The sequence below is a fragment of the Triticum aestivum genome, chromosome 3A, assembly GCF_018294505.1.
Source record: "Triticum aestivum cultivar Chinese Spring chromosome 3A, IWGSC CS RefSeq v2.1, whole genome shotgun sequence".
Lineage (NCBI taxonomy): Eukaryota > Viridiplantae > Streptophyta > Magnoliopsida > Poales > Poaceae > Triticum > Triticum aestivum.
The window spans coordinates 716,332,949-716,356,422 of record NC_057800.1 but is presented as its reverse complement, the minus strand read 5'-3'; the positions used below and the strand labels follow the sequence as shown (position 1 = coordinate 716,356,422).

Sequence of the window (23,474 nt, the reverse complement as noted above, 5' to 3'; positions counted from 1 at the left end):
AAGAAGGATTGTGCAAAGTAGAGTGAGAAGAGTACCCAAGTTTCTTCCTGATTAGATAATTGACATAAATTTTCATGATTAAATTGATGAACAATTCAGATCAAGCAAATAACAGCAAATGTTCTTCCTGATTACATAAATCAACGATTCAGAAGAGAGTGAATGTAAATTGGTAGGATACTGGGGAAGAGAGTAATTTCGGTATCTTGGTCATCCAGGTTTGATTGTGTCATTGTTTTATGAAGAGAAAATTTGTTTTATCTAAGCGGACTACATTGCTGATATATATGCTGAACATCAGCCGGCACAATAGTAACGCAATCATTCTGTCACAATGCTCTAAATGAAAACAATATATAGAAGGGCATAGAGAGAGTGGTGAAGATCATTTAAAGCATCAGCAATTAGTTTATTACAAAGATAAAATAAAGAATTGAGGATTGACCTCTATATGCCTGGGGAAATGTACAGTATGTGTATATCTCACAGAATTTAAGATGCATAGAATAAAGAAAAGAATGTATGATGGAATATGTATTTTGTTAGTAGGAGATATTGAGAAGATCAATTCTTAAATGTTGCAAACAAAGTAAGCACAAACTCTTGTTAAAAGAAACTTACTTGAAGCAGAAGAGGACCGGGGGCGGCGGGGCAGAGGCCAAGCTGAGCGACTCGGGTGGCGAAGGGCGACGGGCGGCTCCCGTGGCGAAGGGGCGGCGGCTCCGGCAGAGGAAGGGGCGACGACTCCCGCGGCGAAGGGGCGGCGGCTCCAGCGGCGGAAGGGGCGGCGGCTCTGGCGGGCGGCTCCCGCGGCGAGGGGGCGGCGGCTCCCGTGGACGAAGGGGGCGGCGGCTCCGGCGGCGCGGCTCCCGTGTCGGCTAACGGCTGCAGGAGGAGGACGAGGGGGCGAGAGGTCGTGCAGGGCTGCGGGCGTGCTTGGCAGCGGGTTTTTTAGCGTGAGGGGCGGGGGAGGGTTAGCGATCGATGGACGTGGCTTAATGCGTGGTTTGCAGTGTTAAACATAGAAGGAATAAGGGCCATTAGATATTGATGATGGATGGATCTGATTGTTTGGATCTGCCCCTCTCTTCCTTTTATAGTGGTAGTAGATAACTATTTTCCGTATTTTTTAACTGTGTATTTCAATGTTCATAGAAAAATTAGTTTGATGTCACGCCACGAAACGACTCCTATCCCCAACCTTGAACATCTCATGTTCTATGGAGCTTCCCTCAATTCACTGAGCGTAGACAAATGACATCCAGTTGGATAACACAAGTGCCCCCTCTAATATTCCACCAGATGGCCTAGCCGGAAAGGTCGTTCAAGGTTCTAGTGTTCCAGTCATTGAATTTAAGCTCAACGAATCTGACATGTTCCTGTACTATATTGGTTGCGATATATATATATTCATCTATGTGATTGTAGATATGGTACCTATTTTTTCATAGTTTTAAGATAGCCCATCAATCATCCCGAACGGTATACAAAACATATTTACATGTATGGAAAATGTGGTCATGTATCCATAAAAATTTGAAAGGAAAAGTTTTCAACTTTCCGCTTCCATGAGCGAGTCCCACATTACGGTTTCCTCACCTCCTGCCGGTGCCTTTGTTGATCTGCCTCGTCTCTTGTGGCCTTAGCTCCATGGAGCCGTTGTGAATTCTGGCATTTGACGATGGGAGGGCTCCTGCTCTGTTTTTAGGTATTTTTAGGGTTTGTTGCATGCTCAGGAAGTCGAGGCGGCAGCTGCTACCTGAAAATGAAATAAGGTTCACTCCACCCAGTCCCCGTTATGTTGATGTACCTAGCTTTGTCGGAGGGCATGTGGAGGTATGTCTTCAAAATATTTCACAGGATTCGATCAGTGTTTGTCTTCGGTGGATATGCTTGAATACGATATTCACTCGTCTGCGTTCGTGTGATTAGATCCTTCGAATCAGTGGCGGAGCGTATTTCAATGTTCATAGAAAATTAGTTTGGTGTCACGCCACGAAACGACTCCTATCCCCAACCTGGAACATCTCATGTTCTATGGAGCTTCCCTCAATTCACTGAGCGTAGACAAATGACATCCAGTTGGATAACACAAGTGCCCCGGCTAATTTTCCACCAGATGGCCTAGCCGGAAAGGTCGTTCAAGGTTCTAGTGTTCCAGTCATTGAATTTAAGCTCAACGAATCTGACATGTTCCTGTACTATATTGGCTGCGATATATATATATATATATATATATATATATATATATATATATATATATATATATATATATATATATATATATATAGGGTCGTGCTATTCGTCACCCTAGGTGAGGAATTCTTATTCCTCATCCCAGCCATCCTAGACGTCCGACCAACAGCGTCGCTGGGCACTAGCCAAAGCAAAAGTAAATTTACTGCAAGCAAAGAGAACCCAACCATCCGCACGCACATGTGTGCGATGCAATTTTTCTTTTTGTGTGAGGTAAACTTACGGCACTAGTCCGTTCTTGATGTGTGATTTCATCCCATATCGCGGATCAGTATATATGAAAAAAAATCTTCCCGTCGACTCTCCCAGCTGGGATCTGTCCATCCTCTGTCTCCCTGACCCCGTCGCCGCTAGCCTGTCCGATGCGAGGGATCGCTGCCATGGGAGAGCCGGCCCCGGTGAGGATTCAGATCGGCGGGCCGAGGAGTCGCCGGGGCGGGCGGCGGGAGAGCTCATCCGGGCGAGATGGAGCCACCATCCCGGCAGGGAGGCGCGTCGACGGGAGCACGGTGTCCACCCGTCATGGCCGAGGTATGGGTGCTCACTCTGGCATATCCCCTGTTCGTAACGGCAAGAAGTTTGTGGGGTTGGGAATTTCGTTGGGGATAATTTTAATTTCGAAGTAATTTTTCTCTGTAATTGCATCCCCATCGAGTGTTGACTGATTTTATCCCCATTCGTAAGACTGTCCCATAAACTTACCATCCTGCCAGATTCCATATTGCGGTTTCAAACTTCGGGCCCCAAGACGTGGGACTAGCATTGTTTCTTTTCTCAGGGACGCGAGAGGAGAGATGCACCCGGCGGTTTCCCTCATGGACTCGCCGGATTTCCACCGGCGAGAATCCGAGGACAATGAGACTTGTCCGAGAAGGTTTGCTGCTGCTGATGGTGCGCCTCCTCCAGCAATTTTCTCGACGCCAGAACATGGCGTTGGAACTTCGGCAGGCAGTGGTTCAGAATTTCCCATAGCCGATGATAACTCATTGGTGTGTCATCCGGCGATGCACTCATCCATATTGATGCCGCCGTGTACTGTTGAACCAAGGGAGATGATGACACCGGATGCCAGCGCAAGATACATACACGTAAGTTCTCTCTCAAACAAGTGATTATGTATTCTTCTGTACCATCCCACGTTGTTGTAACATTGACCGTAGATGGAAAGGTAGAGTTGAAGATGCGTATGTATGAAATTGTCTGCAATGATCAGTTATTTGATGAACGCACGTGAACAGTGGAATATGCCCAGTATTATCTTTTAACTTCTGTATATGAAAGAACTAGATAGCATATCATGATTCAGTTTTGACCAAAGCGTTTTCCAGTCATATGATTCAGTTTTAAACATTAGAAGGATGTGGTCCATTGTAATGTTTGGTAGCACAGTAATCTGATTTGCTTTCTAGAACTGTTGGGACTGAATAATACGAACAACCAAAGCTTGTCCAAATCAGTAGATGCGAGAAATGCCAATTGTTATGCTTCTTCATTACAAATATAGATCTATGAATGGTCATTGAGATGAACAACAAATAGTGTCTAATGTATTTGTGAAACGATCATGATGGCAGGGTGAGCAAGTCCGCGAAGATTTTGTGCCAAAGAGAAATATGGGTTTCGTCACCGAGGAGGAAGGGTATGACTTTTATCTACAATATGCAAGAGAAGCTGGTTTTGGTATTACGAAGCTCAAGAGGAAGCCGATGTCGCGTCTATATGCATGCTCCTGACAAGGTACTTCGACATTTTACAAGCCCGGGGAGGAACGGAAACGTGCAAAGATGTCAAAGAGAGTTAACTGTAAGGCAGCGGTTAAGATGAAGAAAAAAGGGAAAGAATGGATATATGAGAAAGTACTATTGGAGCACAATCATACCCTAAATCCTGAGCCATGGGAGTTGAAGCACATGCATTCACACAAGAACAAAGACCCTGCTATCATGGAATTCCTTGATGATCTGCAGATGTGCGACGTCTCTCCTAATGCCACCATGAATGTGTTGACCAAGATGCATGGCAACCGTGAGAACATGCCATGGAGTGAACGTGACTTGCAAAATAGGTAATTGTATCACTTTTCACTGTACGATGCAGCTGTCCTTAGAGTAAAGTCCGTTTGATTGTAACATATTTGCTGCTGCTTCCATGTGTGAATATGAATTTCAGAAAAGCTGAAAATGTGCGTAAGGAGCGAGCGGATGATGTAAAAAAACTAAAGGCTTTCTTCAACGAGTGCAGAGCACAGAATAGTAAGTTTTATTATGACATAGAACATGACTCCGAGGGTGCTCCAAAGAATATATTTTGGAGTCATGCTAGCTGCCAGGCTAACTATGCTGAGTTTGGTGATGTGGTTACTTTTGATACAACATATAAGTGCAATTTTTACAATAAGCCATTAGCAATGTTTGTTGGGAGCAACCACCATTTGCAGAATGTCATTTTTGGTTTTGCACTCCTCGGTGATGAGAAGGAGGAAACATTTGATTGGGTTTTTCGCACTTTCAAAATGTGCATGGAAAACAAAGAACCTCATTGCATACTTACAGGTATACTTGGCCTTTTAGTTGTTATGTACGTGCCAACTGGAACAAGTCGGTAGAACTTGTTAAATTACTAACATCATCTCTTGTAGATCAAGACCAAGCAATGGCAAATGCTCTTCCGGGAGTGTTTCCAAACACTATTCATAGGCTATGCAGATGGCATGTTTTGCATGGTCACAAAGATAGCTTGAAGGTGTTGTATAACTTGTATGATGGTTTGAAAGAGAAGTTGTTGACAATAATAAATCATCCCCTCACCCCCATGGAGTTTGAGAAGGCATGGATGGAGATGGTGAATGAATATGGACTCGAGTCAGATCCTACAATTGGCAGTTTGTATGATCTGCGTACAAGATGGATCGCCGCATACTTTAAGGATGTTTATTGTGGGAAAATGACATCTACGCAACGCAGTGAGAGCACAAACAGAATTGCGAAAAGAAACCACATTGACCCTACGACACCTCTGCACGTGTTTGCAAGAAAAATGTTTCAGGTTTTGCAAGGGAGAAAAGAAGCAGAAGCCCGAGAGACCATGGAATCTCAGGTATGACGTCTCATATGGCAGCATCTTATAGTACGACTCATGCATCAATAAAAAAGGAAATCTTTGACACATCTTTGCTGATGCAGGCCCGGCCAAAAACAGTAACAAATTACCCTCTGGAACATCAGTTGAGCAGAATCTATACCCGTGCAGTATTCAGGAAATACAAAGAAGCATATGTTTATGGAACCTCTTTTCTTACAAAGAAAGTTGGCGCTGGTCGTTTCCTTGTGGTGTACGGTAGAGAAGGGCCGACTTTTTCGTGGTCCCAACATGAGTTCAAAGTGGTTTGTGATGAAGAGAAAGAAGAATACAAGTGTGAGTGCAAGCAGTGGGAGCACACAGGTTAGTAGAGTTTGGTTTGTCGTTTTTTTCAGCGGCAAAGATTATGATGAGAATGAACATTAATTTTTGTATGTGTGACATTGCACAGGACTGCTATGCCCACACCTTATTATAGTGATGACAAATGAGCAGATTCAGAAACTTCCAAGCAAATATGTGTATAGAAGGTACACAAGGAATGCAAAGATTGACCCACCATATGACAGGAATGACACTCTCCAGGTTGGAGCCGATGGGACATCAAATAGTGGAAAGCACTTAAATATGCTCAGACTGGCTTATGCCTGTGTTAGAGCGGGGGACAGATCAACAGTTGGATATGAAAGAGTCATTCATGTGATGACAGAACTTAGGGATCAGGTTGAGGCACTTCCTCCTGATGTCATGCCTGTGTTTGATTATGGAGGTTGCAGTGATCCAGCTGGCCGTGAGATAGATAATTTTAAAGCACCACCGATTGCAAAAACGAAGGGTTGTAGATCAGAAGAAGGGCGTAGGATCGGCGCACCCGGGCCAAAGAAGTGCACAAGAAGATGCAGCAATTGCGGCCTTATGGCAGGTCACAATAGGGCGTCATGCGAAGAACGAACAGAAAGCTTCGCAGTTGGTGGCAGCAGAGCAGCCCAGGGGAGGGGCAGGGGCAGGGTAGGGTAGGGCAGGGGTAGGGGTAGGGGAAGGGGAACGACAACTCGCCGCCGTTTGATACATGATGAGGTGGACGAAGATGAAGACTTAGATTATCAGGAAGAAGATGATCTGCTAGGTGATGAATAATCTTGCGGAAAAGATGGTAGCAATTATTCCAGTTTGGTGACTTGTAAATAACTCGATTGTGAAACTATGTTGTGTCAGTCATTACAACTAGTTTATTTCTAGTACTCTGAGAGATAATTGAAAGCATTATGTGTAGAATCAGTGTTCAGAAATTATTTCATATTTGACGTGGTTGCTGGTGGGGAACATTTTAGAATTGATGTTATGTTTTCTATTTGTCAAGTCCATTTTCAATATTGAACTATCTGTTGTAACATATCGAGCTGAAATTAAACCTTATCTGAAAAATATCCCTGATAACTGGTAGGAACATTTATGCATTACTATAATTTTTGATAGTATTCTATTTAGTACAAATCATAAACTCAAATATGAACATCAAAGTGGAAAATTATATTATTTGCAAACCCATATGTCAGAATAATCTCTATTTTTCACTCGTAAAAAATGGGAACATTTTGTAATTAACGGTTATGTGAACAAATATTTAGATTATAGCCATGACATATATTTTTGATCGGAGGGGGTACTAAATTGGGAGGAAATCACAGACAATCCTGACAAGTTTGTGGTCCGAACTTATAATATGACAAAAATGGTGGAATGCGTGAAGTGTGGCTGCAGTAGTGGAACACACAAAAGTGACTTTGTACTCATTGGTAACATACATTGATTTGATTGTAACAACAAGCCTGAAACCACTCAGGAACCAGTACATTACAAAGAACAAACACAAGGAAAGATCATTTTCGGTTATGAACAACCGAGGAGCTATCTAATTTAAATCATATTTTTTGTGCCTAAAATCCTCCAGCGAGGTGGGTAAGGGATTTGTTTCATTCAACTCATGGAACAAGATATAGGAGAGAAATTCATCCCTGTACTGACTAACCTTTTCCTGCAACCAATAAATTATGTATTAGAACTCAAAAAAGTAACACAAGAACATCATCTTAGAGAAAGGGGAAAAGAAGAAAAATACCAGCTTAATGTTACAACGGAGCTGACCAACTTCGCCGTCATAGTGGCGCAAGAACTTTGTAGTGAAAATGGGACAATCATTGCCTTGTTGTCGAGGAACATCCTTGCTCCAGATAGGCCATTCAGAAAAATCATAAAACTCTCCACGAGTAACTGTGTTGAAAGCATCGCTCAGGCGTTGAATCGATGTATGACCCCCGGGAAAATGTCGTTCTTCAAATGAGCTTAAACTCTTAGACCAGTCAATCGAGTCCAGAACATCAATACGGCTGTGTTCTAAGTTGACGCAGAACACTGAGAAGTGGTTATAATGGTGATATGTCCAAAGGATCTGTACAGAGAGAAAAATGAGTAACAAGCTAAATCTAGCATATTGAAAAACTTATTGAATCACATTACAAGTAGAAACCTGATTAATTTCTTTAGTATTAATGCCATCGAGATGCTCGGCCAATAATCTAGCGGTTGTGTGACTATTATACATCTGACCGTTCTGGAGCTCTTCGCAGTTGAGCGAGGACTAATAGAAACAAAAAAAATACAGGAAGGAGTCATTAATCATATATGAAGGGGAAAACAAAAAGTGTGCGTTCTGAGTACGGGGTGGGGCTAGTTAACATACCCCAAGAGTCCAACTTAGGAAAAGCGTATGGCCTCTCCACTGTTTTGGGTGTAGCTTCTCATCATGTCGAAGGCATTCGGTGAAAAAATTCATGATCTCTATCAAGGCCATTTCATTGTCCCTAAAACAATCAGCCAAATCCTCGCCTAGTGTGGAGACGCCAAGGGAGGCATTGGAAATAAGATGTACTCTGCCAATGCATGAAATTAATGTTGAATAACAAATAATCTGTAAAATTAAATGTAGCAAATGCAAAATGAAATTACTTACTTCTTCAAACTTGTGTCAGATATGATAATCTTACGAACTATAGCAGCATCGGCAACATTAATAGAACAATCAATTAAGTTTAGTGGGAACATGAAAACCGGAAGTGGTTTCTTTCTTAATTGATTGGTTCTCCTCTTGGTTATCGGTGGTTGTGTTCCATAGACAACATCTGGACAACAAGACACTTTGTAGGGTTGCCTCACATTTTCATTGACATTAACATGTCGGGGCGGTGAGCCAATTGCGTGATCTGGTGTCTTGTCGAAGACAATAGGAGGTACTTGCTGAAAGGGAAAATAGGCAAGGATAACACAAGAAGCAAAACATACATAATTATAGGAATTTTAGTTGAATGTAATGCCTAAAAGCACTCTACCTCAACATTTGGAAGTTTTTGAGACGCCTCGCACGATTGTGTAAAGTTTGCAGTGCCATGATCAGATGTGGTGAATGGCTGATGTTGTTTTTTTGGTGTCTCGTCATAAACAGGACCTCGCAACCCACTAGACTGAAATATGGAAGTGAAAGCAACACAAGCAGAAAAAATCAACATGTAGCGGAATCATGTAACAAATTCATAATGACACAAATGTAGTAGCTGACCATATTCCTGAACGGACTGAAGACATTAGTCTGATAGCTTGCGAACAGCCCAGCCTGCAGTGGTGCATCAACATTTGGATGCTGATCTTGTACATGATCCATACCAAGATTTGTATCATCAAGTTTGCTTGAAATGATTTCGTTAGTGGGCACAGTTTCCTCCTCGACGGTAACTGCCCAGGGAGTTTGAGGTACCAATGTGTTGAGTCCATTAGTGATGTATAAAGAGAGTGGGGCAATGTAAAAAATGCTTGTACTTGATGGAAGATGCAGAAGATGACCTTCGTCAGCGCAAGCGGAATGATCTGTGGGGTATACATCAGCATGCCCTTCCTCATCTAAGCAAGTGGCTTCATCTTTAAGGGAGATGAAGTGGTTAGAAGAGCATGATGCAAAAAAAGGAGACCTTATGAAGAAGAACATACCAATTCCATAGCAGGTTGTGCAGACACCATTTCTATTAAATTCGTGAGAAGGATTGGTACACTGCGGTTCCGTAAATAATCCCACCAAAAATGCATCTGCATGATAAGTCCACCCATAAAAAACATATCGAAAGATAAAGACATAGAGAATGGTGGAAACACCCAAATCGTGCTACCTTGTTGAGATTTTGGAAACCTTTTCGAGGAAAGCATCTGAGTGAAGGTAAGGCCGCTCGTATGTACAACATTCTCGCACCCCTCATTAAGCAAAACATTTGCAGCGTTAGCAACACTAGATGCGGGGCATGGGTGTTGCGTATCGTCGTGCAAGTTTGAATCTACAGCGACCCGTGACAGGGGGGGTGGAGTGGCAGTATGAGCACCCTTGTCGCTTGGTGGTGGTGGTGGATGGGACAGAGCATCCCGTCTAATGCACTTGATGTCATCAACTGCCCTCATCTGACAATCACGTATGTTGAGGACCAGCCTGTTGATGTCGTCATCGCACCTTTGCAAGGCCGCCTTGGCCGCAAGCTGTTGTGCTCCAGACAAATCATCGAAGCAACCAGCAAGATGAGAAAGCATGCTAATCAAAGGTGTAGGAGGAGGACAATGGGATCGAGACGGGATATCAGCTGAACTATATGCTGGAGGGACATCAGTTGATGGGGATGCACCCTCCATGTAGCAAGTGCCCTGCTGACTCCTCAACTAGTAAAACAAGAAAAGAAAATGATTAACATACGTTACAAGATATGATCAAAGAAAGGCTTTGCAGAACACAAAATAGTTGAGCAACTGACCAGCAAAGCACCAAATGATTCAAGGCCGTCAATCACTATCTTATCTTGGTCAATCAGACTCAAAATTTGTTCCCTCGTAATATGAGTTACACGTGGTGTAACGTTCGGATCGGTAGAAGGCTCTCCCAATAAATTATCCAAATAATAGACCTAAAAAATAACATACATTAAGACAGTCATAACTCCAATAGTAAGGGGTATGCATGGAGTAAATTGGATTGATGGTTTAGTGTGAAGAAAAATGCTTTGATACTCACAATTAGGAACAACACACAGCCATGAATAGAGGGGCTAGTGGCACCGGTCTTCTTTGAGTGCCACAATTTAGAGGCATGGGAAATGTCATCAAAAATTAGTTTTGGCCAATTTACGGAGCGCAACCTTGTGATGTCCTCAGTTATTGCAGCCTCCTTTCCTGTGATGTAATCAGTAGTCCCCGGCAAAAGCATCTTGTTCAAGAGAATCATTAGGAAGCACCTGATTGCAAAATCATCACCCTTTTTATCTTTTGCAATTTGTGCAATCAAATCTTGCGCCTTGACATCTACACCTTGATCGATGCAAAGTTTCTGCTTCAGTTTGCATAATGCTGCTTTTTGGATTTGCTTATCGTGTACAACTATGTTTGTGCCCCTATTTGGCAACCCAAGAACACATTGGATGGAGTGTGTAGTGATTTTCAGGCACTTATTATCAGAAAAGTGCAAGGTGAGCGTATCGGGGTCCAGCCTATCCATTAGGAACATCAGTAACCTTGTGTTCTCAATACTCTTTAGTTTCAAGTCCAAGAAAACTCCAAAGTCATATTCTTTGAGCTTATCTTTGGCTGGTACACACAAACTGTTAATGGCAAGTAAAACTTGATTGGGAGCACACTTATAGTTTGGGCATATCTTTTTAGAACGATTAATATTACCCTGATGAGACAACAGAATAACAACAAAATAAGGTTCGAGAAACAGTAGGACATGACAGAATTGTCAAAAGTTTTAAACGGCATAACCCAAATATGAACATGGTAGAAACAATGGGGACCTGGTAACATTTTACCTTTTTGAACTTCCCATTAGCAGGTTTAGAGGCCTTGGTCACACGAGGGGCAGGGGGGCACACAAAATCATCATCGCTCATACTGCATGCCCTAACCTTCCTCTTTGTAGCAAGATTCTCGTTTCGGACGGTGGGAGGTTTTGATGGCCTTGGATGTTTTTCGCGAGGAGGGGGAGTGGAAGAAGCAGCAGCTTGATGAACAACAGAGTTAGCTGCGTCAGCAGCAGCATAAGGATCTTGATTGTCACCTGCCACTCTAACATTTTCTGTAGGGACATGGAACATACTGGTAGTAGTGTCTGTAAACTGCATCGCTCTGCAGAGAGCAAATGAAAGATAAATTAGATGCAGTGAAGATATACGTAGATTTTAGTTACAGTTGAGACAAAATTGTGTGTGTGTGTGTGGTGGGGGGGGGGAGAGGCTGGTACATGTGTAATAAGCTAGGTCGGAATATTGTTTTTGACATAGGAGAAACATGATATATCATATGTACCGTATTTGATGGTACATACAATAAGTTTGTAACTACACATGATACATTAGAGTTATATACCAGTGATGGAGGATGTGCTGCAGACTTAGCGCTGTACTTTCTGAATATGAATGATATGTAGTAAAACAATGATGGAAAATAATAATAAAAGAATTAAGTAAATAGTCAAAATGAGCAGATTATGCAAGAACAAGGGGAAGGATAAAACTTTAGTTCATGTATGTAGTTTCAGAAGAATATACGAGGATGGGATGCTTAAATTTCAGTAAATAACCCAACTGCATTAATGTTATCTGGAGGGTATATCGTGTGGTCAATATGCAGGCTACCTCTCGTAACGTTTTCTAAGATGAAATTCAGTTAACTTAAATTCCTTACTAAATCTAACTATACTTGGAGAATAAATGTACACATACTGTTGCAAATTTACAGAGAGGGGGCGATACTGAAGAGCCCCAGCTGCGAAGGCCTGGTTGTGGTCCGTCGTGGTGGGTGGAGACACAGACCGCATGAAGAAGCAAGCAACAGCTGCTAGGTGTGCTGCAAATTGACCAGAACGTGGCACATTGCAAATAATTACAGAATGTTTGTAATGAAAATCAATTGTTTAGTCCAGACCCAAGAATGTAAACGCATTCAATCAATATTTACAGATAACCGGAGACCAAATTGGAGGCTTGTCAAAAATTAAGCGCATAAAGAAGGGGAGAAAAAGCCAAAAAAGAAACTGAAGCAGTAGCTTAGATGTTGTCTGTCTCCTCTCATGAACTCACATACCCAGCAATAATGAATCCAAATGCAGACGATGTTGGCCAGATCAACCCGGCGGCAATAACGCACTGCAGCACCGCGTCGCGGCGATCACAACGGCCGGCTCTGCCGTGAGCAGCATCCACAGTGCCCGCCCAATACCTAGGGCACCTGCCCCACCTGCCCGGTGACCAACACAAGTGGAGACAACGTTGTGATCACCACGCCGTGGAGCATCACACCGGCATGCTAGCCAGCAAACCACCACACCCTCGAGTCCAGATGCCGCTGCTCACGAGTCGTCGCTCCCGTGGGTGACTTGCCGCCGAGCAAATCCCCCAATCACGACGCCGCCTTTGACCTCCTGTTGTTCGCCATCGAGACTCCTCAAGCTGATCGCAGGTTACGTTGCACCAGATTAGAAAAATACGGGAACGTGGGCTAGCTTACAACGTGGATGTAGTGGAGTCCGGTTGGTAAAGTTTTTTTTTTTTGATAGCAGGCTGGCTGGTAATTTTACCTCAGGGGGAGGCACGCATATTACGGCAGATGGCTGGTCGAGGGATGGGGGTGCGATTGTGGCCCATCCAATCTGCTGGCTCGGTCGATTGGCCAGGGTGAGGAATAAGTAATTCCTCACCCTGGGAGTCTAATAGAGTATCTATCTATCTATCTATATATATATATATATATATATATATATATATATATATATATATATATATATATATATATATATATATATTCATCTATGTGATTGTATATATGGTACCTATTTTTTCATAGTTTTAAGATAGCCCATCAATCATCCCGAACGGTATACAAAATCTATTTACATGTATGGAAAATGTGGTCATGTATCCATAAAAATTTGAAAGGAAAAGTTTACAACTTTCCGCTTCCATGAGTGAGTCCCACATTACGGTTTCCTCACCTCCTGCCGGTGCCTTTGTTGATCTGCCTCGTCTCTTGTGGCCTTAGCTCCACGGAGCCGTTGTGAATTCTGGCATTTGACGATGGGAGGGCTCCTGCTCTGTTTTTAGGTATTTTTAGGGTTTGTTGCATGCTTAGGAAGTCGAGGCGGCGGCTACTACCTGAAAATGAAATAAGATTCACCCCACTTAGTCCCCGTTATGTTGATGTACCTAGCTTCGTCGGAGGGCATGTGGAGGTATGTCTTCAAAATATTTCACAGGATTCGATCAGTGTTTGAGCAAACATCGAGTAAATCATACTTCATTTGCGATCTGTTCACGTACATGAAGTACTTGCCCCCCCCCCCCCCCCCCCCTATCTAAATGGCCCAGTGATATGCCTCCGTGGCTCCGCTATTAGCGCTGGGAATTCTCTCCCGTGATTGGCGCGTGCGTGGGTTAGTGCTGCGCCGCTAGCGTCCTGCGACATTGCCGCCTGTTCGCCTCTTCTTTCCCTGTTCCCGATCTAATTCATCCGGCTACACACTACACAGGCTTCTAAACTCGCCAATTCTTACTAAGGCTGCAGCCAACGAACTAGCCAAAGCCAAGGTTAATACTTCATCACACTGTTTACCAATCTCTCTCACTTCCCAGATTGTTTGTTATACGTACGTCAATTTTTTTTATTGTCGTGCGCCTGAGAATGACGGCTAATCGATCTACTTCAACCTAGTGGCAGACCGGATGAGGAGGGGTTAGATTTGATTCTCCATGTATGTATTCTGACAACATTGATCATTTTTCCTAATACAACGACAAAATTACATAATACCACAGGTACTGATTTGCTATTCAAACTTGTATACATTTTTAATTGTTCTTGTTGTTATATCTTAAATTTTCTTATGACAATGTTTTCTAGCAAGACATTTCGTGTCATGTTTGGAATAGTTTGAATATCAACTTCGCGCATATGTGGAATTATTGATCTGTATTAGCTATAGCTATAGACACCTCCGGCTACAAAAAAACATTGTGTGTATATAGACGACGTTAAATGTGAGTGTAACTTGGATATAAACTATTGGGTAGTTTGTGAGGCACAAATTTATTTTTTGGCTTCACCGTCGTCTCGCCCCCCCCCCCCCCCCCTATGCCTAAATCCTGGCTCCGCCTCTGCTTCGAATTTACGCTTTTATTCATCGGTGATGGTTGTTGTTCATGCAAGCTGGTCCTTTAGGGATTTAGCAATACGAACTGAGCCTAGGTCAAATGTTTAGGTTATGTGTGGTAAACCAGCCCACCACTAGTGGTTGCATTTTACTAAATTTATTTCATGCCTTCCCATGATGTTTGTTTAGTGGGAGGAGACATTTCAGTCGACTACAAAAACGACTTCGTCAATCTCAAGATGTTTTGCCAGCTTAGTATCTTGAAGGTGCTCATAGGGATAGATTGTTCATATGATTGAGTGTATCTCTGTGTGTATGTGAGCATCTGCATTGGCATGGTGTTAAAAAATGAAAGCAAACAGTTGTAGAAAAAACAAAAAGAAACAACAAGTTCACACACAGGAGCCGACGAAAGAGCAATTAAAACATTTGGACCTCAATATCTGGCGTCCATGCGCTAGGGAGGACCTCCCCCCATTCGAACGATTCGTTCGGCGCGGGGCAACTCCCAGTGATAGTTTCCATTGAGTACTAGGTGGCAGGCTGGGGCGACCCCCATTGACCCAAGATGGCCAAGTTATCTGCTTTTTATATTTAAAAAGTCCATGAACCCCCCCACCCCCCCCCCCCCCCCCCCCCACCCAAAAAAAAATTTATTCTTATAGAAACACATAGAAAATATAAAAAATAAAACAGTTTTGCTGAAACTCAGCTAGCTGAGTTTTAGTTATCGTCTCATTCACGTATATATTCGTTGGATCAAAAAGCGCGTAGCGATTCGTGCATGTCCCAGCGAAGTTGTCCTCGGCCTATGTTTTCCCCGGTTGTTTGTTATCTCGTGCTGGTGGCCCGTCGCAGCCCGTTAGGTCCTCCCGTCGTTGATCCAAGAAGAGGTAGCGATGCTCCTTGTTTATTTTTCAGGGATAATGATGCTGCCTTTGGTTTTTTTTCAGGGGTAGCGACGCTGCCTTGTTTCATTATGTGGTAGTCACTGTATATACTAGATGATGCCCCGGACGTTGTTGCGGGAATATTTTGCAACATATTTCAATGTGATTCGTTGTATGAATAATGAATAACTGAAGTAATAATATAAAAAGCTAAAACTGAAAATATATATAATTTATTATGTTTGATTACTATATGATTGTAATTTTTTTATTAACTATAAATAGCATAGTAGAATGAAAATTCTCTTGAATGTTTGCATGTTGAGATGAGTCTTTTTTTCATGCATGTTTAATGATGAAGTGACATGCTTGCATGTTGGGAGACATATGATAGTGGAGGTGGGCCTTTTCTCATGCATGCTATGGGATGATGTGGCATGCTTGCATGTTGAGAGAAATAGTTAGTGGGGGCTAGCTATTTAGATATAGAAGATGTGTATCGGGCCATGTTCGCCTTTTCTCATTTGTTTTTTTCTCAGTGTTTTCTTTTATTTGCCTTTTTATTTTTGCTTTTTTGTTTTCCATTTTCAGCTTTATTTTTTTAAAATATTATTTTTGTTTCTTTATCGGTTTTGCTAGCACAGTTATAGTTTGCCAGCATTCATTGTATCATCCGTTGGATGTTTTTTCCTGTCACTATTTGTGCTTTCCTTACTTTTTTAGGGGTTCGTGCTTTCCTACCTGGCAAGGTTGTCCCGGTGGTATTCAGTCCTCGTTTGCTTTTTATCTGTCGTGGGCTGTTTTCTTTTGTTTTTTTAATCCATTTTCGACAGTTGACGTTTACAGCGCGACAGTGGCCTGTTATCTCAAGCCTGCTTACCGTTGTTCATATCCCCACTTCCCTACTGACGTTTTCTGATCGTCTCCCCAGAGACTAGAGTGTGCAAAGAGAGTGAGAGCTGAGAGGGGGGAGATCGTTGATTTTCCAAGGCATGGCACAACTCCCATGTTTTTCCAACGTCGATCACAATTTGCATAATGTTTTATTTTTTATTTTTTCAAGTTTTTCTCTTGTTTTCAATTCCTTTTTTGTGTCATGTTTTTCTTTCCTTTTTAGAAAAAATAAATGGTATAAAATGACATGCTCGAGGATGCCACTACAAGTGTTTTTTGAGGGGCTCACAACCGCAAGTTCTTTTGAGAGGGGGTCACAACTTTGAAGATCTCAAGGGGGGGGGGGCACAATTGCATGTCCCGAAGGGGGAACCGCAACTACATGTTTCCAAAGGCCTTTCAAATGGGGAATCGCAAGTGCATGTTTTTTAAGGCAGGTCGCAACTGCATGTCCCCAAGGAGAATCACAAATGCACTTTTTTCCAGATTGCAATCGCAAGTTTCTAGGCGTTGTCGCAACTGCAAGCCCCCAAGAGGTGTGAACCGGGACTGCACTGTTTCCAAGTCATGTCGCAACTGCAAGTTTTCTATGGTTTTGTTGCAACTACATGTCCCTAAGGGAGGAATTACAACCGCATGTTTTTCAAGGTAGGTCACAACTGCAAGCCCCATGCGTGGGATTTCAAACTTGACGATCTCCAAGGCATGTTGCGGCTACAAGTGTTTTTAGGGTTTGCTGCAATTGCATGTCCCCAAGGGGAAATCGCAACTGCATGTTATTCAAGGCAAGTTGCAACTGCAAGTTTTCTAGGATTTGTCGCAATTGCATCTCCCGAAGAGGAGGGGGGTCGCAACAGCAAGTTTTTTAAGGTAGGTCGAAACTACAAGTTTTCTAGGTTTGTCGCAACTACAAGCCCCCAAGAGGTGTGAATCGGGACTGCTCTGTTTCCAAGTCATGTTGCAACTGCAAGTTTCCTACAGTTTTTTGCAAATGCATGCCCCCAAGGGAGGAATCGCAACTGCATGTTGTTCAAGGTAGGTCACAACTGCAAGCCCCAAGGGTGGGATTTGGAACTTGATGGTTTCCAAGGCATGTCGCAACTACAAGTTTTTTAGGGTTTGTTGCAATTGCAAGTCCCCAAGGGGGAAATCTCAACTGCATGTTTTTCAAGGCAAGTTGCAACTCCAAGTTTTCTAGGATTTGTCGCAATTGCATGTCTCGAGGAGCGGGGTCGCAACTGCATGTTGTTCAAGGTAGGTCACAACTTCAAGTTTTCTAGGTTTGTCGCAACTGCAAGCCCCAAGGGTGAGAATCAGAACCGCATGGTTTCCAAGGCATGTCACAGCTGCAAGTTTTCTAGGGGTTTGTCGCAATTTCATGTCCCCGAGGGGGAACCGCAACTGCACGTCTTCTAGGTTTTGTCGCAATTTCATGTCCCAAAGGGGGGATCACAACTGGACGGGCCACCAAGGTGGTTGCAAGTGTTGCAACCCACACTACAACTACGGTGGTGCCCCAACGCGACTACAACTGGTGGTGGGTTTCATTTTTATTTATTTATTATTTCTATTTTTAATCATGATTTTAAAAAAAGGTGAACATTTTGGAGAAATTGTGTTTTCTTCCAACTTCATGATTTTTAAATGCTGGTGAACATTTTACTTATTATTTTTTATTTGATGAACATTTTTTAATACAGGGAGATTTTTATATTCGTGAACAATTTTGAAACCGACAATCACATGTTTTATGGTGTAATGGAACAACAGTAAATCTACATGGCTCCGTTAATATACTTGCAACAACATTTTTGCCAACGTATTATGGTGAAATGGAATAATAGAAAATCGAGAAAATGTCATGGCTAATAAGTTTGTGATGTCAATTTTTGAACCAATATTTTTTCTACAAGTTTCCACCTAGCTGCCATGTCTTCAAACAGCAACTACTAGCTTTTTTTCCGAGCGGTAGCAACTACTAGTAGCTCAAGCGTCTTGGCAAAATTTACTAGTAGTCTTGCCGCACAATACGAGAAATGGCTAGGGCAAGTCCGGCCCAACAAAAATCAAGAAAAAGCACAGGCCAGCCACACACAAAAAAGGAAGACAACCAGATCATAGGGGAGCGAGAAACAAAGGCACTAGAACAGGCTGACATCATCCATGAATGAGACCATAGTATGTCTCAGCTAGATGAGTTCCAGGTGCTCCCATAATAAAAAATGTGATACTCTGAATTGATGAAAAATGCCGTCCTTCCATATCAGAAATTAACCATCAATGTTAGAAAATATATTTAAACTTGTCCTGGTCGTACAATTTCAGCTCCATGGGAAAACAAGAGAAACAAAAAAAATACCATGATAAAAAAATGCCATCACTTAACAAACAAAAAATGCCATCTCTTAATAATAAAAAATGTCATATATAAAAATACCATCTTTTTGGGGACTATGGACAGTGGGGGAAAGTCTCCCCAACGACTTTAATTAAAAATAAAATATGTTCACATAATTACATGTTAGTGTCTGCTTGTCTGGAGAGGGAGAGGGGCGGGTTAGGGTAGATCAGAGGGTAAAGTCTAAGAGGGGGGTACAGAAGAACAAGGTAAGCGCTGGGGATAGGACTGCAGGGTATCTACCAAGATACTCCTATTTATGAAAGGAACTAGCCTACATGAAATCTCTCTTTTTTGCAGGGGAAAAGCACTTTATTTAATAAACCTGGGCCTTACAATCTTTTGAAATGACAATACTAATCTCCTATGGGGAGTTTGCTAAACAACAAGCAGTGTGTTGTTGACTAAAACCTAGAGCTGCCATAGCATGAGCAGCATTATTTTGTGATCCACAGATTTTTCTGGAACTGTCCAGGTCGTTCCTTCGACATCTCGGCAATCCCAGCCACCTGATACATATTACTAGAGTGATCTATAAGGCTAGAGTTAAGCAGCTTGATGATTTCGGAGCAATCCGTTTCCACCTGAGGCGGTAGCTGAGTCCAGTGTGTGTATCAAAGGGACTAGCCAACAGGAAATCTCTTAATTTACACCAATACAAAAAAAATCCAAAGAGGCAGATCCAACAAATCCCAGCCATCAAATCAGGTCAATGGAACGACTATGACTGCTTTAATGGTGAGAGCTCAACACGTTTAGTGTGCAGTTAATATCATACCAAATATTAATGTCAATGCTAATCACATAATTAATACTCAAATAATATCATACCTAATATTCATGTGCAATTAATATATTACCTAATATCAACGTGCATTGCACGTCACATTTACTAGTAATAATAAAAAGTCATCTCTTACTATAAAAATGCCATCTCTTAAATAAATAAGAATGTCATCTCTTATTATAAATAAAAAATGCCATGTGACCTATTTTGAAAATTTATAGCCATGTTGATTTTTCCAAGAGAAAATACCATCTGGTGAAAAAAAAAGAAAATGGAGAAGACCAGGATTCCAACAACGGTGTCCTAAGTGGAGGATCAAGATGCTAGCCAGTGCGCTGCCTCTAGTTTTTGGTAAATAATCGCTGGCCTTTTTTTACATCGAAATGGTATAGAATTCCAATGTAACTTGGTACTTGGATCCTGCGCCAGGACTCATGCAAATGAATCCTAAGTGTGAGATAGGGCGTTCGCTGGCTCCTGGCCGGTGACGGACGCCAGATAAGATTTCCGAAACTTTTTGGTAAGCTTTTAAAAAAATGGGAATTTTTTTAGGGATATTTTGCGTGGCTTTTCTGCCCGTTCAATTGTGAGGTGTAGAGAACTATGCCGCGGAAAATCGTGTGAAAAGAAAAGAGCCTACCAAAAAAGCAAGAAAAATTATTGGGCCGGCCCAGTAAAGCCCAGTCTGAACGCGAGACATGACGTGCCCCCCACGTCCGTCCGGCCTCCCGCAGTCCGTCTCGTCCCACGATCGGACCGATCGATCCTTCACACTTCCTGATCGGCGTCTGCGAGTCCACGATAAGTACGACCGACTGTATGAGAGGGGAAACATCCCGGCCGTCCTCTTCCCCACACCACCAGGCCAGCCAATATGCCACGCCCTACGGCGGCCCTAGGATCTGATCGCACTCGCAAGGGCAAGGTGCTGAGGCGCACAAGTAGCCCATCGATATGAGCGCCGCAATCAGCGCAGTCGGCGGGTAAGCAGCCCTAGTGCCGTAATTTTTCTGAATTTCGTTCCAAGCTCTTTTATATTCATCTGTATTGTTGCTTGAAATCTTTTGCCATGTCTCTTGATGCTCGCAGCCAGGTTGGAGGCGACCCGCGTCTCCGAGGGCTTCCGCGCCCCCCAGTTTGAGGTCATTTCATCGCTTTAAGCGCTTGCTTTTCATAAGTTTCTAGCCCATGTTTTAATCAAGATTAAAGCCTGATGTTGTTGCTGTGCTGTTCTTTATGGTTTCTTGTTGCTGATCATGCAGCTCCCGGAGCCCCTGACAGGGAAAATCTGGACACTGGATGACTTCGAGGGCAGCCCTGCTTTGCTGGTCAATGATTTTTTTTTTGGTTAATCTGTTCAGAACTCAGTTTTGTTACCTTCAGTTAGACTAGGGCAGTGGATGTGCACTCGCAATTCACGCAACTTGTGGAAGGGACTTACGGGGAAGATATTTGTCACGTAGCTACTCTTGCCACATCATCTTAATTGAGATGTTTGAACAGCCACTTGGTTAGTAAACATTTGTCTCTGATGTTGAGGTTCTCTACCCCAAAGCCCACATCTCCAAAAAGGCTTAGGTGTTCAACCAACTTCTCTTACAGGAACTGTTGCATGTGTCCCTCCCTTGAGGAAAAATACTCAGTTGTACAACCAACTGCTCTTACATAATTGTAATTGTTGATGAAGGTGTTTGAGTTTGACACAGGCCCGTTCTTATAGTTTGCTGACTAACCATCTCATTCATCAACTTTGTCTTTCTTTCAGGTTATGTTCATATGCAATCACTGTCCGTTTGTAAAACATCTTAAAAAGGATATTGCAACGCTCACTTCATTCTACAAGGAGGTAAGCACATTGGAAGACCAGATGAAATGTTCTCTTTGATTTGTGCTTGTAGCCTTAAATTGACATCGATACAATGCAATGCAGAAAGGACTTGCTTCTATCGCCATATCCTCAAATTCAATTGTGACATATCCCAAGGTTAGCCTTTACAACTTACAACCAATAAGCATGAATACCTTTTAGTTCCTTTCTATGTACTCCCTCCGTCCTGTAATGACACTAGTGTTAAAAAACTTCTTACATTATGGGACGGAGGGACTACTTCTTAACTAGGGCGCTTCTTCCAGAGAACTTAAAACGGTTTTCTACAAAAATTCATATTTTACTTTAATTTATTATCAAAGCATCTATCCAGATAATAAAATGAGTATAGTTAACTGGAATAATGTAGTGAACAAACATGCTCCCATTTTAGAAGAAACAAATAACTACGTTGAGCTTTGTGATCAAAAAATTCTTCTTCTTATGTGCTTTGTTTCTTACCCATATTAAAAAGATGAATTTCATTACATGATGCACATGTTGATCAATTTGCAAACTGTCTACTCTTTGAATATTATTTAAAATGCATCACTTAACTAGTATCTTTGATGAATAATACTTTTACCATAGATATATCTATCCTGTTGTTGTTGTCTCTTAACGTACTCGTTAGTTTGTTTAGTTTTAGTCATGTAGCTATTGCTGCTGGCCCCTAAGACGATATGTTTGATTGCGAGCTTTCATGAGCTTCCCTTTCAGAATGATGTCTTAGAAATATTTCCTACTCATAGTATTATGTACCGTCTCAGTTCAAGTTGTTGTACATATTAGTAAGGATTGTTGTAGAAAAGTTAGGGAGATGCCTCATTTTGTTCTTTGCTTGTTGAACTTATGTATTGTGACGCTTCTGTGTCAATAGGTGTTACTCCAATATGGTTGATGCAACTTGTCATGTTTTCCCATTTGGACACAAATTAATCTTTTGATTCTGCAGGATGGTCCTGAATACATGGCTGAGGAGGCAAAATTGTTGAAGTACTCTTTTCCTTATTTGTATGATGAGGTCTGCCCACTATATTCCTGATGCAGTCCCTGTGATCTCTCGAACTCTTTGCTTACTTTTGTTTGATATACTACTGGATCTTGCAGTCTCAAGAAGTTGCCAAAGCATTTCGAGCAGTCTGCACACCAGAGTTCTACTTGTTCAAAAAGGTAACATCATTGGCTCGTATTTTCACGATTATGAACTCATGATTCTTACATATCCAGTGTCTCAGCTTTTGTCCATCACGTCGTGTCTGATTTTATCTAAACTTTGTGCCAGGATGAGCAAAGGCAATTTGAACTCTTTTATCACGGCCAGTTTGATGATTCAGGACCCAGAAACAATGTGCCAGTCACTGGAAGGTACATATTGTGAAACAAATGCACAAACGGTCGAGGTTACCCAGTGCTCTTACTCATTTTCAATGTGTAAGGATTTAAGCCATGCAATTGACTGTGTACTTAATGGCGAAGAATTGCCTTTCTACCAAAAACGAAGGTATGTCTGTGTCAAGTAGAATTTGAGCATGTTTTCAAAGGTCTTCGATTCACTTTCTTCGGTTCTGAACATTTGTTTTCTGTTCCTGTAGTGTCGGGTGCAGCATCAAGTGGCATGAGTGAAATCAAAGAAGTAATATCATCAGCAACTGGACAAGAAGCTAGGCAACTGAGCAAGCAGTACTGTCATGCTAACTTCGTCGGCTGAACATCGGCAATATAATTTGGATCGGAGGGAGTAGTACTTTTTTGGTACAATGTACGAAAGAAATGTCTTCATAGTTTTATCACATTTCTGGTTTTAAGCCTCTTATTATATTCAACTGAAACACCTTATATACAAGTAAACTGTGCACCTAATACTGGATGTTTGCTTTGTTCATAAATATTTCAAAAAGCAAATGAAAATCTACAGAAGTGAAGTATTTTCTATAGAAATGAATGAACCAGGGATAGATGAAGTAGAATAAGAAAACAGAAAAAGAAGAAGCAAAAATCAAATGAATGAAAAGAAGAAGAACCAAACCAACCAACAATGTACGAAGAATTAAGCACGAGCGAAAGAATAAATGAAG

At 42.1% G+C, this 23,474-nt stretch overlaps 3 protein-coding genes across 4 annotated transcripts; all 3 read left to right on the top strand.

Annotated features, from left to right (window-relative positions):
- Positions 1-3,021: 3,021 nt before the first annotated feature.
- LOC123059388 (uncharacterized) lies at positions 3,022-4,321 on the top strand. Its single transcript, XM_044481969.1, has 2 exons — positions 3,022-3,344; positions 3,831-4,321. The coding sequence occupies exons 1-2, from the start codon at positions 3,051-3,053 to the stop codon at positions 3,987-3,989; spliced, it is 453 nt and encodes a 150-aa protein (XP_044337904.1). The 5' UTR covers positions 3,022-3,050; the 3' UTR covers positions 3,990-4,321.
- On the top strand, positions 4,041-6,351 carry LOC123057243 (protein FAR1-RELATED SEQUENCE 5-like). Its single transcript, XM_044480322.1, has 5 exons — positions 4,041-4,321; positions 4,426-4,808; positions 4,895-5,352; positions 5,439-5,697; positions 5,786-6,351. The coding sequence occupies exons 1-5, from the start codon at positions 4,041-4,043 to the stop codon at positions 6,349-6,351; spliced, it is 1,947 nt and encodes a 648-aa protein (XP_044336257.1).
- Positions 6,352-20,360: 14,009 nt separating this feature from the next.
- LOC123059387 (uncharacterized) lies at positions 20,361-23,226 on the top strand. Of its 2 annotated transcripts, none has more exons than XM_044481967.1 (9): positions 20,361-20,512; positions 20,619-20,671; positions 20,792-20,857; positions 21,295-21,375; positions 21,460-21,513; positions 22,352-22,420; positions 22,507-22,569; positions 22,682-22,900; positions 22,992-23,226. In XM_044481967.1, exons 4-8 carry the CDS (start codon positions 21,298-21,300, stop codon positions 22,775-22,777), a joined length of 360 nt encoding a protein of 119 aa, XP_044337902.1. In that variant the 5' UTR covers positions 20,361-20,512; positions 20,619-20,671; positions 20,792-20,857; positions 21,295-21,297; the 3' UTR covers positions 22,778-22,900; positions 22,992-23,226. The 2 variants fall into 2 exon arrangements, with proteins under 2 accessions (XP_044337902.1, XP_044337903.1); XM_044481968.1 differs by having other exon boundaries at positions 20,792-21,039.
- Positions 23,227-23,474: the final 248 nt, after the last annotated feature.

What these genes read in the sequence shown, in the direction of transcription:
- LOC123057243 (XM_044480322.1), top strand. Translation starts at nt 4,041, where the DNA reads ATGTCAAAGAGAGTTAACTGTAAGGCAGCGGTTAAGATGAAGAAAAAA. An exon ending in GAACGTGACTTGCAAAATAG is followed by an intron (nt 4,322 to 4,425) that starts GTAATTGTATCA and finishes TATGAATTTCAG; the next exon opens with AAAAGCTGAAAATGTGCGTA. An exon ending in CAAGCAGTGGGAGCACACAG is followed by an intron (nt 5,698 to 5,785) that starts GTTAGTAGAGTT and finishes GACATTGCACAG; the next exon opens with GACTGCTATGCCCACACCTT.
- LOC123059387 (XM_044481967.1), top strand. Translation starts at nt 21,298, where the DNA reads ATGTTCATATGCAATCACTGTCCGTTTGTAAAACATCTTAAAAAGGAT. An exon ending in TTCCTTATTTGTATGATGAG is followed by an intron (nt 22,421 to 22,506) that starts GTCTGCCCACTA and finishes TGGATCTTGCAG; the next exon opens with TCTCAAGAAGTTGCCAAAGC. An exon ending in AGTTCTACTTGTTCAAAAAG is followed by an intron (nt 22,570 to 22,681) that starts GTAACATCATTG and finishes ACTTTGTGCCAG; the next exon opens with GATGAGCAAAGGCAATTTGA.
- LOC123059388 (XM_044481969.1), top strand. Translation starts at nt 3,051, where the DNA reads ATGCACCCGGCGGTTTCCCTCATGGACTCGCCGGATTTCCACCGGCGA. An exon ending in CCAGCGCAAGATACATACAC is followed by an intron (nt 3,345 to 3,830) that starts GTAAGTTCTCTC and finishes TCATGATGGCAG; the next exon opens with GGTGAGCAAGTCCGCGAAGA.